This window comes from Tachypleus tridentatus, chromosome 7 (assembly GCF_004210375.1).
Source record: "Tachypleus tridentatus isolate NWPU-2018 chromosome 7, ASM421037v1, whole genome shotgun sequence".
Lineage (NCBI taxonomy): Eukaryota > Metazoa > Arthropoda > Merostomata > Xiphosura > Limulidae > Tachypleus > Tachypleus tridentatus.
Window position 1 is genome coordinate 62166941 of NC_134831.1, and position 15326 is coordinate 62182266.

At 29.7% G+C, this 15326-nt stretch overlaps 1 protein-coding gene across 14 annotated transcripts in view; it reads left to right on the forward strand.

Moving 5' to 3' along the window:
• LOC143255805 (uncharacterized) overlaps window positions 1-15326 on the forward strand; it is a 158842-nt gene that overhangs the window by 112477 nt on the left and 31039 nt on the right. For all 14 annotated transcript variants that reach the window (XM_076512057.1, XM_076512058.1, XM_076512063.1 and 11 more), the window contains 3 exons: window positions 955-1179; window positions 3390-3547; window positions 9854-10065. In XM_076512057.1, the coding sequence (XP_076368172.1) occupies window positions 955-1179; window positions 3390-3547; window positions 9854-10065 (595 nt within the window). The remainder of the gene's footprint in view (window positions 1-954; window positions 1180-3389; window positions 3548-9853; window positions 10066-15326) is intronic.

The following is a 15326-nucleotide window of genomic DNA, read 5'->3' on the forward strand; positions in this document are numbered from 1 at the left end:
TATTTGAGGGTTAGAGTTACTGTCTTCTCTCCCTCTTGTATGTCCTTCTCTCATTTTTCATCCTTATCTACTACCCACTTCACAGATGGGTGAAGATTATACCTGATCAAAAGTGGTGCAGTTTCCCTCATCAGATCTGACTCATTTTTAGGGGTACCTTTCTGATGCTTTAAGGGTACCTCATACTACTCCAGCTACCTAATCAATGCAGGATTCTAACCATATCAGAAGTTATAATTTTATTGTTCTGAAAATGCATTTTTCTCATCTCACACTTCCCATCTTTCTTACTACTTGTCTCAGGTGCTTATATCTTCTGCCAAACTTTAAAGTGATAATTCAGCAGAGACATATGAAGGGAGTCACATGAGTATGTGTGAGAATTTACAAATAATGATTTGCATAGGAAACATGTTGGAATCATTTGATTCTAGTAGTGGAAGCAGAAGGCTTGTGCCATGTATAAAGAAAAAGTGCAGACATAGAGGACAGAGCTGGATAAGAATAGTTAATCTTGTGAATGGAGGAAAAGTAACTGTCAGAAATACATTTTTAGTGTAGAAAATTATAACTTCTTTTATTTTATCATATTCATAAAAGACAAGATTTCTCAATGCAAGTAAAGTGTTTGAATATTAGAAACATGCATGTAAATATGTAGGACGTTCCTTTGAAATTACAGTTTTTTATGCTTTGAAAAACTAGCATTTTCACAGGAATCCAACTTTGTTGCTTAAAACTTAATTTTTTAATTTTTATAAAATGTATAGTACTGTTACTTGTGAAACAAGGCAGTAATATAAGTAATAAATTTGTTGTTGTTTATAATTTTTACCAGCCTATCCAGGGAAACTGTATTTATAGGCAGTCATATTTAGAAGTAGACACTTTTTAAATCTCTGTAAAAGTCAGTGAATATGAATATATATATATATACACATTTTTTTTTCTCAGATTTTTGGTTAGTTTTATGGTTGATGCCCGAGGAGGGGCAATGCGTGGTTGTCGACATTCAGGGGTGAGAATTATAATTCCACCTCAAAAAGCCCTTATGCCAATACGTATTACTTGCCGATATTTACAAAAAGACAACTTTGTCCATCCACCCCCTCTTATGGAAGGTGAAGCTTTGGCTTCTAGAATTCTTGAAGTTGGACCATCTGGTACAAAATTTCAAGGGTGAGTAAAATACATTCTTGGATCAGAATTGAATTAAACATTGATAAAAAATTTATTGTGATAACTAAAGGAAAATATTAGTTGTTTTTTGCAAAGGTAAAAAAGATGTATGAAAATAAACCATATCATATAATTATTCATTAGTTATTAAAAAAGTATCAAAACAACCATTACAGCTGACCAAATGCATATGATTATTCTTGTTATACAGAATATTTACATAGCTTAGAATTGCCATTCATTGTTAGATTATTATACACAAAAAAAATTAATGTATTATTTTCATTGATACAAACATTAATTCTTTTATCAGAGTAATTAAAAGATCCAGATGTTAATGATCAAAAATGTTTTTATCATTTTATCAAAGGGTAAGCTGGTGTATATGTATATATATAAATTAACCATTGAAGTCAAAAGATATCATTGATATTTGGCCTTCAGATCTTGATATATTTATTTGTATTGTACATAATTATATATGGTGAAATATGTATTAATACCATATACATCTGATTTAATCTTTTAACTTGACACTATTTGGTTAAATATTTTTTATGTAGAATTACCAGATTGTTAACACTTAGAGAATTAATAATCAGTTAACTGCACTATTTTTAATGTATCTAATATGTTTTTAATTATGCTTGATAAATACTTGGCAGTAGCATTTTTGACATAAACTGAAGGATGTATAATTTAGATATATGATAACTTTTGTTACTTTTCAGTGAATCAAAGCTTAATAATGCCTAACAGTAATGTTATATATAATATGAGAGTTTTAATATACATATCTATAAAGTGCAATTGTTAAATTCAGTATTTTTTAAGGTGGTGGCTTGCCACAGTTTTGTTTGGGCAACTGTGTATAATCCATACATTCTGTAATTTACTAGGCAAGTGATTGTTATATTGTTGCATCATGTCACAAGAACTTTCTCAGTTTTCTCATTGTTTCATTGAGTATTGTTTCAACACAGTGTCTCATAGTTTGTAGCAACTTTTAAGTTGGATAAGATATAAGTATGCTCCAAGTAAAAAAGTTAGCTGAGTGAGAATAAAAATAGAAAAAGTGTATTTAACCATAATGGCTAATTTCTGAAGTGAGTTTCACAGCTTGTATTACAATAACAGAAATAGAGGGGGATAATTTGTCTTGTCAAAGGAGGTTCTAAAGTAATTGATCCTACCTGTGTTTACTTTCACCAAAAACAGACAATTATTTAAAGCTCTGGATACAACTGTGATGATCGTGTAATAAACATTTGTATATACATTTAACTTGTTTTGAATATATCATTTAAAACAAATAGGTTGTGTGTTGTTGGTTTATCATTGAAATGTATCACCAAAAAGTCACAGAGACTTTCTGCATAGAATCTTGCCCACCTGTACAAATAACTTAACATGCACTACCATCAGATATTGAGCTTATTTATGTTAATGTGTTTATAAGTATATATATTTAGTATTTTCTGAAGGAGCTAGAATGTGTAACTAATAAACACATATGGTTATGATATAAATGTTTTGATGAGTAGAAAACAAATATTACAACTATTTGCTTGTGCGATGACATGCTCACTTGTTGAATGAACTAATATTACTTAAAAACCTCTTTATAATCACAAGGAGCAACTTTTCTTCATTATTCTACAGATATATAAATAATGACTTCTACTCTGTGTATCCACTCTTTAAAATGTGTGAACTTTAAGTCTTTTGTCTCCTCCTTTTTTAATATAAATTTCTACACTTTTTCTGTAATTTTTATCATGTAAATATAAAAGTAATATATTGAATTATCCTTTTTTTTACTTTAAGACATCATAATGAATTTGCATATAGTTTCTAAGTGTTGTTAACACACACACACATATATAAATATATATACATTTTTATGTAAATTAAAAACATTTGTTGTTTTTTTTCACTTTTTCAATTATATAATTTTGCAAGGTCATTGAAACAAAGAGTGATATAGAATTAACAGTTAATAAAACAGTACACAGAAATTATAACATTTTAATAAAAAGAAGCAAAATCTTATATTTTTATATTAGTAGTGTGAACTGAAACCTCATCTTTTAATTTATATTTCTGTGTTTCGTTTATTTTTTAATGTTATACATGTATTAAATTAAGTCTGTATTTACAGACTAAATCTTTGTATGTAACCTGAGTTCGTTGCTGTGATTTGTGTGTAGGCCTGTGATACTTGAGATACCTCATTTTGCTTCCCTACATGAAAAAGAGCGAGAAATTACCATATTAAGGAGCGACTCAGGAGAGACCTGGAAGGAGCATATTTCTCCACCAGATGCTAATGTATATGATATACTAAATGGGTGTATTGAAGAAGATGGTAAGTTCTTTTATTAGTTTATACCTAGCTCTTTTGATTTAAATATGTAGTGAAAAATAACATCTTTATATTCACAAATTTTAAACATGGAATGATAATAAGAGAGATTTTTCATTTTGAAGTTTATTTAAGATGATACATATCCTAACTTTTAATTAGATTTCCTTTCTTTTTTTAATCAAGCAGATATCCATTTTAGAAAAAACGTTTCAAATTTAAATTCATCATTGATGTCATTGTAGGAATGATTTTTAGTTTTAAGTTGTTTTATACATCCAGGACATATTTTCAAACTAATAATAATGTTTTGTTTTTATTCTGTTTTCATTTTATTTTTTACTTGAGTCAACCTTTCATTTCATCATTTTTTAAGGGTACATTTGCTGACTTTTTCATGTCTGAATGAGAATAATATTAGTACTGCTTTACAGCACATCCTTTGTTTGCTTATATGAATCAGAGTGCCATTTTAGTTAGCTAGTGTTTTTACTGTTTTCTCTTTGCTCATTTTTTCTTGTCTATAAACAAATCAGCATTACGTTTTAATATTTTATGGTATTGAACATTTGTCTTAAAAATAGGTCTTTAATTGGGTGATTTGCTGCCATTTTGGCTTGAGCTCTGTCTTCACTTTCTTAATTATGTTTGTTCTTGTGAACATCTTTAACTATATTATTATTATTACATATCTGTATAATGAAATTCTTCATGGACTGAGAATATGCTAGTTTAAGTATTATTGCTTTAATAATAAGAAAACTTAGTCAATTTGTAATTAACATGCTTTTTAGTAAAAGTCATTTATTGAAAGTGAGTCAGTGCTCATAATCAGAAAAGGAGATACTTGTTAAACTTTTGAAACAAACTTAAGGAATTCATATTTTGTTTTACAAATAACAGTTTTTAAATGTATTGTATATTCTAAAATAAAGTTTAATATGGTTAGAAAACACTTCATTATTACCTTAGTATTTTTATACAGCCCCAAAATAACAGACTACTTTTTCTAAATTCCAATCCATGCAGTGAACAATCTAACATAAACTGAAATATTTGAAGATAAAAATTTAGTGATAAAATGAAGACAAATAAGAGATGGGTAAATTTCTTTCTAAACTGATTTCAAAGTGAGAAAAGCTAACTTTCAAAGACTCTATGAGGAATGGTTAATCTGTGATAAGTCAAATGTACAAAGAAATGTAAGAATATCTCCTATCTTTCTGTTTTCAGATAAAAATATAAGTAAATAAATGAGTACAAGTAAAATTACCTTTGTGTTTATTGGGATATTTTTTACAGTGGAAAATTAATTCTATTTTCAGTAAAATTATTTACTTAGTTTTCTGGAAGAAAATTTGATTTCTGTAGAAAGGACACAAAAACAGTGTAATTTCTCCATTTAATGAATTAAGACATTTTATTGCTTACCTTTCTTATACATCTCCCCTGAGACATATAACAGGCGCATAGCTGTATTGTTTTTGTTACTTTTTTCACAATTTACATTGCAAAAACAACCTCTGGAGTTTTCTGATGTAGTGTCAAATATTTAATAAAGACTGTAAAGCTAAACATATCCAACTTTTATACAACCACTGGAAAGTTACATTTATTTATGTTACTGTACTATTTTTATAAACATATTCAACTCTTACACAACCAGTGGAAAATTACATTTATTTATGCTACTGTACTGCTTGTATAAATATATCCAACTCTTATACAACCATTACAATTATTTGTACTACTGTGCTATTTTTATAAGCATACCCAACTCTTATACAACCAGTGGAAAGTTACATTTATTTATGCTACTGTACTATTTTCATAATTTCTAGAGATGGGTACTGTATGCACTTATCACTGTATTATATAATAACTTGTACTACTGTTCTCACAATAACAAAACCATAAAGTCACCATCAATAAAAAATAGATATATCACATTGTATATAGTGTGAATAACCTATAATAAACCTGATAGTTTTATAAGAATATAAAACTATTTCATAAGGAATGGAAAATAATGGAAATAACAGGGAAAAAGAAGGATCTATGAAAACTGGAGAAGCAAAATGTGTGGGACAAAGCAACATATTAACAAGAAACAGTGGACACAAACAAACCTTGATCAAATAACCAAGTAAAGGATCTGAACGAATGAGGAACCAAAGGATGGGAAGGACGGAATCTCTGGCGAATGGACCTCTGGCTCATAGAAGATCAATGTCACTGATACTTGGACAATGAGTAAGGACAAGTGGAATGTGTATACAAAGAAGCTACATGAGTAGTGAGTTCCTAAGAGGAGGCAATGTACCAGATAAAGGTCACACATGAAGACAGGGTTTGGGAATGTCTGGATGAAACATGTCCAGTCAAGGTTGCCATTGTAGAGGTTTGGGTGGAGACAAGGGAATGAGTACTTCACTGAGGGCTAAAGTAGAGGAAACCACAACTGAGCAAGCCAATATGGGGCAACTAGCAACACATGGCAAGAAGTGGTTTGTATGAGAGAAATAACCATGAAAAATAGTCTCATTGTAGGGCAAGCCTAGAGATGAAGGCCCCTCTAATACTAATTGAATGCATCTATCCCTAGAAATGAGAGGGTGTGTGATAGTAAACTAAAAGGAAGAAATTTTGGGATTCCAATGGGTTGCAGCCACATCAATATGAGGCATACTCAAGTGATAATAAATCCACTGAAAATCCCCTGGATGAAGGATCCACTTCAAAAGAAGAACTTGGTTGGGGTGTGATGGATGGTATACAAACAGGTTCATAACATGTGGAACATGATATGCCAAGAATGTAATGTTGTAACTTTGGGCCTAGTATAAGTAGTCAAGTGTGAGGAAACACAGTGTCTGGGACTTGGTACCCCATGTTTGAAGATATAACTGACAACAATTGAATTGTTAGTACAAATCATAGCCACCCACTCTTGCAAGAGAGGGAAGAAATGAGTGAGATCCTGGTGAACTGCCAAAAGCTACATGTAGTTGATATGGTAAGTAGATTCCTTGATGGACCACCAATCCCAAATCTCCCAAAAGTCAAGGGAAGCCCCCAACCCACCAACGAAGCATTTTGAATAGATGCAAGTCAGGATAAAGTGGAGGAACCCCTACTGTGCTAAGAGCCCTGTTGAGTCACCAAACAAGGATGGTCATGATCTCTGGGAGGAAGGTGATAGGATAATTCAAGGAATTGTGAGAGAAGTTCCACTAGTTGAGAAGCATCCATTGAAGGGAATATGTGTGCTTGATCCAAAGGAATGAGAGCTTCCAGAGAGCCCCACATTCCCAAAATAGAGAGAGAACCTTTCCTTTAAAGCAGGAAGAGTTTAAAAAGAAGCTTCTGGAATCATTCAAATGATGCAATGGTCCTCATAGAGCTCTGATCTCAACCTAATTGAACAGATCTGGGATTTGGTAAATCATAAACTTGAAAAATCAAAAGTTACTTCTAAAGATATTTTATTGGAGTGTATTAGAAACATTTTGAGTAAAATCCCACAGAACACTTTTATTAAATATGTTGCAACAATGCCTGAAAAACGTTCTGCAGTTATCAAAGCAAAAAGGGGACACAAAATATTAGCTGTTTGCTAAACTTGAGCACTGCTTCTGAATTTCTGATGTACTAAATATGAAGATTAATAATCTAATTTTTGAATTTGCCCTGGCATTTTGCATGGTACTGTATATACCAATTCTTGAAATAATTCCACAGATTTGTCCAAGTCCATTCACTTGGCTGTAGTTTTGCTACATAGTAGATAAGAACAGTGAGAATCTTGTTAATCCATTCATGTGCATTACTAATTAAATGACAAGGCATTTGGCTACCTTAAGAAAGTCATAGGTACATTGTAATAGCATAGAGAACACAATTGGATTGGTGGAAGGTTGTCACATGGTAAGCACACTTTGCTTCAATGGCACAAAAATACATAGGAATAAATGATTGGTGTACTTGTTTAAAATATTTACCAATGCCTAGAGGACAAATGAAGGTTGAAATATCTTTGGGTGAGCAGAGTTAAGTGCTTATCAGAAATACATTTACAGTGTTAGAAAATGTTAACTTTTTACTTCCTTGTTCACTATCATTTTAATATTAAATCTGTATATCTGAATAGCTGGTTTTTGGTTCTTTGATGCAAAGTACCAAACACAGAAATAAATTTTTGAAGTGTCTTTATTTTTTTCTAATTTTTATCTCCTTATAGTATTGTAAAATAATGCTATCTACCATTGTGACATTTTTATGCCTATGTTTTAAAATCTACCTACTTCACTATCCATTTATTTAAAACATTTAACTGATAGATTAAGAACATTGTTTAATTAGATGTTTGAATGTGTAATACCTTTTGTTTGGGTTATAGTTATTTGGTTTTTCATAAAATCTTCAATCATGTTACCCCAGTGAGCATTTATCAGACTAATGCAGTAAGTGAATTCTTTAGAGTATCTAAACTGCTTTTAGTGAACATACATGTACAGTATTCTTATAATATTACAGCCACATACTGTATCTGTTGCCACTTCTTACTTGTGAATGTTCACCTTGTTTACTGTTATGCTTATTATGAATTTTAGTTTATCATAAATTTGTAGACTTTTGAAACTGTTGTACTATAAATTATTCACAGACACGTGCAAAAAATTATAAAAACATGCACAGAAAATGTAATACAAAATTCAAGAAAGGAAAGAAAACACTAGATATTATAATAAAATCTTGGAAAAGCATTAACCTGATGCAACATTTATCAGATATACATTGTACATTTGAATATCACTAAGCAAGGGTAACAACAGGAAAACATGAACTATAGTTTAAAGTTTAGTGTAACAATACTGAAGATTTAACTAATTATTATAAATAAGTGACATAAGTGAAAGAAAAGCAAAAGTTGTAAAGAAATAGAAATTTGATATAATGGGAAAGGATGGAGGATATGAAAAGTAAAGTTACGAAAAAGAAAACTTACCATTTAAACTAAGTGGAGAAATTGTACCTGGAATATAAATAAAAAGTTGTTTTTAACATTCATGTCTGTATATGTGCCTCTGGTTAAGGAAAACATGATGTTTTAAATTTAAGCCCTCTAAAAATGGGTATTTTAAATTTTGGATAACTATCACTTTTCTTGTTTGATAGGACTCCTTGATTATGCAGGTTATCATATATAATTTTCATCTCAGACATCTTCATCTGTTGTAAGTTTGTGGACCATAGCCATGGTTCAGTACAGTGTAGCATGACTTGCAGTACTTTATTTACAGGGAATCTTCCATCAATTGACCAGGTGGATCTTTGATGAAGGTCCCAACATTATAAACAATTTTAAACCATCTGATAACTTTCCATTCTTCAAAACCTGAAATAATCCCATTAATTGCATAAAACTGCATTATGTATGGTTTTGTTTTTTAATTTTAAGATCCAGAACAAATGTTGTTCTAACACACTTCCTGATTAATCACTAACAGCCTTTGAAGGCTCTCTTTGTGCATGGTGTTGATTAACTTTTTATGATATTTACTCAAACTTAAACCACTTTATAACAGATTTTCTTTTATAAAGTGATATAAAATATTTAATATTGTACATACATACGGTCACTGTGAAGTTTTTTCTTTTTCACTTCTGAAATAACATTTGTTTATAAAACTGACACCCTTCTGCTCACTCTTTTCACCATAATAGAAAATGTTCTACTAGCTTTGTTTTATGGATTATGTAAGAAAGGTCTTCATGATGAACAGAGTTGAAATGAACAACAACTGCCTAGTTGAACTAATTACACATTTGATGCCTATTTCAGCTGTTGCACCATCTATTATTTCAGATCACTTTTACTATCATAATGGAAAATATTGTACAACTGTGACCTTGATATAAGAATAAACTATTTAAGTTATGAATTCATTTTGAAAAGGAAATTTAATTATTTATATTTACTTCACAACATCATACCTCCATCTTTGCCATCCATGGTATGTTTTTGGATATTGATCTGAGATTAATGATTTGAATAGAAAACAATAATTACAGTCATAAAAGCCAAAACAGAGAGCGACCTGATTTATTATTGATGCTCTAAGTGTATATAAACATTAGATGGTACTGTACACAAAGGCAGAATTCATCATGTTCTATTGTATCTGTCATATAAAACAAGAAGAAATAGCATTGCCAATACGCTTGAATGAGACATATTTCCTCTTTTATTGCAAAATAGCTGGTCTTCACATAATACTGAAAAAATGTTTTTTCTGTTTCATTCAGAGTCAAGTGCCTTAGAAGACTTAAACACCAACAGAATCACACGTATTGTAACAATGGATTTCCCGCGATATTTTGCCATTGTTACACGTTTCAGACGAGACATCCATACTCTTGATCCAAAGGGAGGAACACTAACTTCAACAGTTGTACCACAAGTTCAAGCTGTGTTTACAGAGGATGCTCTCACAAAAACCATTCACGTTGGTCTTCAGGTAACACATGTCAATAAGTTAGATTATCAGAAGCAAACAGGCTATTCTGATGTGGCCAATCAAAAAAATTCCTTACCACCAAGGACGATATTGTTGCCAGTACACACCAAAAAACCTAAGAAACAAAAACAAAATCATTTTTTTGGAAGTATTGTAAGGAAGACTTGGCCAAAATTAAATTTATTGTCAAGCATGTGAAGTGGACTGTATTATCATCAGATAATGCTTATTTAATTATAAATTCTATTCTAGATTATTATAGAATGTTGGTAAGGGTTAATAATCAAATTATGTTATGTAAAAGGAAACATTTGACTGATAACATGTTACTTAATCATGATTTTACTATCATTAATGTGAAATATAGTTTATGGTATAATCTATCAAGAATTGTAGTTACTCTATAAATATAAATTTATTGTTCATATATAAGATACTAAAACTGAACATATACATGCTATTTAGTTTAAAAATAATGAATTATGCACAAAAAGTAAAAATTGTGCCATTTAGAGAAATTTTCTTTTATGGCTTGCCATTATGAGAAATGAAGGTGTATCAAAAGATAAATATGTGACTTTAAGCATAAGTGCTATATATATATATAATTATTTATTAAATATATGAGAACTTATAAAAGAAAGTTTCTATGACTTGTTGAATTATAAAGTAAATCTCCTCTTTATTTAACATACATTATTTTTGTGAAGAAAAATTAATTTTGTAAAAATAATCACATAAGATGTTTTGATGAATAAGAAAGAGATATGTATTGTAAAGTTTTAAAAAAATTATAAATCTAAATATTTTATAGAAGGTAATTATTTTACCTTTTTTGTAAATAGTTTGAACTCTTAATGAAAAATTCTACCACTGTCTCATTATGTAAGACCAGGTTTTTGTCTTGTTATATGACAGACTGTATGTTTTAAAGTTGTTTGGTCAGATAGATTGTGCTGTTTCAAGTAGAATTTCCATTATTCACTGGTTGTGTCTCTGTTATTATGTTTGAAGGTTTCTTTTTTTTTTAATGGGTCTGGTTTCTTGGAGGAATAGTGCAAACTGTTACGATGTAAGTTATTGTTTGGGGTTTTTGTATACAGTATAGATTCTCATAAAAGCAGTGAAAGTTAGCTTCAGTGTTTAAAGCAACTCATTTTACCTTAAAATTTTTAAAGTAGATTTGTGTTCATGCAAGTGTTAGTAATTTTCTTTTATTTGCTTGATCTTCTTTTCATTGATGTGACAAAGTGCTACTTTATTTCCTTGCTTGCAATTTTTGTTGACAATTTAGTATTTAATGAGGTGCATTAATTAGGCACATTTTGTAGCTATAAAATCTTTAAGAAAGTATCAGTGAACTGATCAAATGAGTCAGGCATTACCTTCAGATGTGAATAATGTTTGGTTCTTGCACATTTTGCCACTTAGTTTTAGTACTACATGAACTCGTAGTTTACATAAGTAGCGTATATAAACATTTTGAAAAGATGAAATGATATTAACAATTTCTTAAAGGAGTACTGTGCATTAATTTGTCTGTAATTTGACTTTTAACTTGTAATGTACATGTAAAGCCATTTGTTTGTCCCAGACTTGCATATATATATATATATGGTATACATCAGTTGTTTGGTTAGTTGCTTAATGGTCATTCACCCAATTAAGTTCAAGTCATTTACAACAAATGCTAGTGTCCTTTTGCATTGCTCTTTTGTAAAATGGTGCACAAAAGACAGAATTCTTTTTAAATATTATCCTTTCCATCTGAAATGCTTTTGTGGATTATTCCTCCAGATCTCTCTCTTCAAGTGTGACGTGTCACTCTAAACCAGGAAGTTTCTGCCCATTTCAACTTAGGTTTTATTGTCAATACTTACAATGGTAAACAAATAAATTTATGTAAATTTCCCAAGAATTTTCACAAATTCATTGGTTTATCATTGTAAGTATTGACATTAAAACGTTATTTAAAGTGAAAGTGCTGTAAAAACAACCAAACTCATTCTGATAACACCAGCAAATGCATAGTTTTCTTATACTTCAATTCAACGGGTGCTACCACACCCACTTAGTTCCTAGTTCCTACATTTTTAATTTTAAGAATTTAAGATAATGCCTAATGTTAAATGAATAGCTTGTTAAATGTTACTAGACAAGTAAGTATTATTTACAAGTTTGTTTAAATTAAATGCTTCACATATTTCAAGGAGTCTGCACTTGTCTCTGTACCCTTGATGGTATATTTCTCTAAGGAGAAAGTAGTCAAGATATCCTAGATGATTTAGTGTAGAATATGAATCTGAACTTATGCATAAACATAATCTATCCTTGTAGATAGAGTAATGCCTTGAACTGTTAAATCAAACTGTATATCAATAGGTGCTTTTACTATATTCAAATAATTTATTTACAGTAGAAATAATGTTTTATGAACTTTATGTGTGTCATCTCAGCATTAAATATTTTGGGCTTACAGAGAGGATATGTTGATATTTCATTAATATTGTATGTTAAGTTATAACTGAAATGCACTTGTATTTTACTAGGACCAAGGCTATACTTTAAAATAATATTTTAGAAGAATTAAAAACTGTTTTGGTACAAACAGGTACATTGATCTTTTTGTTATAGTTATTATTTAATTTTTGCATTCATTTTCACCAGACTTAATTTGCTTTCAAATGTACAAAACTAAGTTAGCAGGTGCAGTGTATTCTCAAAAGCAATTTCCAAGTGAAAGTAAAGTGGTTTACTTAAGGGCTGATTAGCTTACATCTTATATATAACATATTTTCCATTGTACTTTTGATTGGTCTTCAACTGAAAATAACAACAATGTGTAGAGGACATTAAAAAAGCAACAACGCATTAACTGAAAGGGCATTTACCTTTTGAAGAATTATATGACAAGCATTTTTGAGGTATGGGGAGGAGAGTGTGGAAACCATGGGTTGCCTCTAAGGTTGAAAAAACATAAAGGCAGACAAATTCTCACTTATTAACCTTTTTAATGATCTAAACATGAATAGTTAATTAATGCATATTAACACTTAATAGCATTTAAAAATTTCTTCTTTATTATAAAAGTTCTTGTGCACCATTCATTTGAACACTGATTTTTTTTTGTGTTTTCACAGCAAGCAAGTGTGGAATCAGGTTTATCTTTTTGTAATTGTTGACATAAAGGTAGGAAGATGGGCTTAAGCCCACCCAGCCACATCACTGGAAAAGAGTGAGGGTATACTTGTGTATTTCCTTTTTACCATTTTAACATATGTACTTCAAAGTAAAATATGCTTTGAGTGATGTTCAGTTAGAAACCTGCCATATTAACTTGATTGAATTTATTTTTTAATCTGAGCAGACCACATTGAGATACATACGTTATGCTGCCACTTACTTTCCATAAATGTATAGCTTTCCATAGAGTATCAGAAGGGAGCACAAATTGAAGATTGAGAACCACTAATGTAAGCTGTATTTAATCTGCAAATTATTTAAGTGTACCTTTAATTGGGTGTAATATGAAAGAAATATGAATAATTTGAGAGTCCAAATATTAAAATTCCTGATGACTTATTTTTACATTCAAATTTTGCCTCGTGATAGTTTGCGGGTTCTTTATTTACCATATGTGTATTTCTTCCCAAGTTATTTTATAACATTAGCATAAATTATTTTAATAATTGAACGCTAAAAGATTTACTCATACAGGGAGATAAAAACAATTTATAAGTATGGCTTTTCTTGTTGCTTTACCTATGCATTATGGTGAATAGAATCAGGAAAACCAGTTTCACTTATGATTGTAGATCCAGACATTGATACCTTTGGATATATAATCTATACTAAGTGTAATAAGGATTTTATTTGATGTAATTCATATAATTATTGTGAATTTATTTTATCAAGAAAAATAGTATTTCATAATATATTGTTATTTATCATGATTTGCACTGAACTTAAAATGTTAATACTTTTTTCAAATCTCATGTTATTCTTGATGCCATGTTTCTACTGTGTACTGGCTAGCTATTACGAAACTCATATACTAAATCTGCATATCTTGTGAAAATAATAGTTTATGATCTATAATGTAATATCTAACAAAAATAAAAACATAAAAATATGGTAAACAAATCTCTTAAATTTACTTTCATTTTTACTAATTCCACTAACTCGTGATTTGTACCATTTACTTGTTTCTTTTTTTTATTTGTACTAACTGTTGTGTTATCTTTCATTTTTTTAAAGATTTCTAATAATCTTTATTAATTAAAGGCTTTGCACTAAATTTGTTTTACTGTATTGCATTTCATTCCTGTTTCAACCTCTTGTTATTTTGCAAAATTAGTTTTCTTTCATTTGACTTATAAATTTTACTCTAATATCTTTTCTTTTAGTTTTGTGTTGCATTTTCATTACTGTAAATTATTTTATTCTAACCAATAAAAACAGTTATTCTAACGTTAGTTATTTGTCTTGTGTATATTTTGTGTGATGAATCAAGTTACTTTTTTTTCCTTTGGATTTCAAATAACACAAAGTAATTATTCTTGTTTTGTTTTTTTGCTTGAAGCCATTCTTACAGTTAATAAACTTTTTATTGGTAAGTAGGTTCAAGTTACAGTCAAAAAACAGTCTTTTTTGCCCTTCATTATGCTACTGTTTAGATTTACTCCTGTAGAGATAAAATCTACAGCACAGTAACTGAAATTCATTAAATATAGTTGTAATGTAAACTTAGTGCATGTTATTGCATGTTTTCAGTTATGTGAGTTGAATACAAAAAGGAATTTGTTGAATTTTAAGCAAATTCCAAATTCTGAGGCATAAATCTAAGTACCTTTATTTTGGGTCCAATTAATAGATTCATTTTCACTGAAAAATCTGCAAACATTTTATAATTAGTTTTAGAACTAAAAACTAATATTAAAAATAAACAATGTAAAAATAGTTAGTGGAATTTTAACAGTTAAAATGATGTTGCAAGCATATTAAATATATTATAATAGAAATTTACTTATTAGTACTCATGGAATGCATTATTAAAAAGTTGATCTTGTGAATGATGTAAGCATAATTTTTAATCTCAGTGGATTTTACAGCATTATTCCTGTGGATAAGAAATAATTAGTACAATATATTCCCAGCTTTCTCAAGCAATTTCAAAAGGTTCACCTTTTGAAAGCACTCTGGTTATAAGGGTTTCTATTTCAGTTTTATCAAGACTTCTTGGGCCAATATGTTTTTAGCAG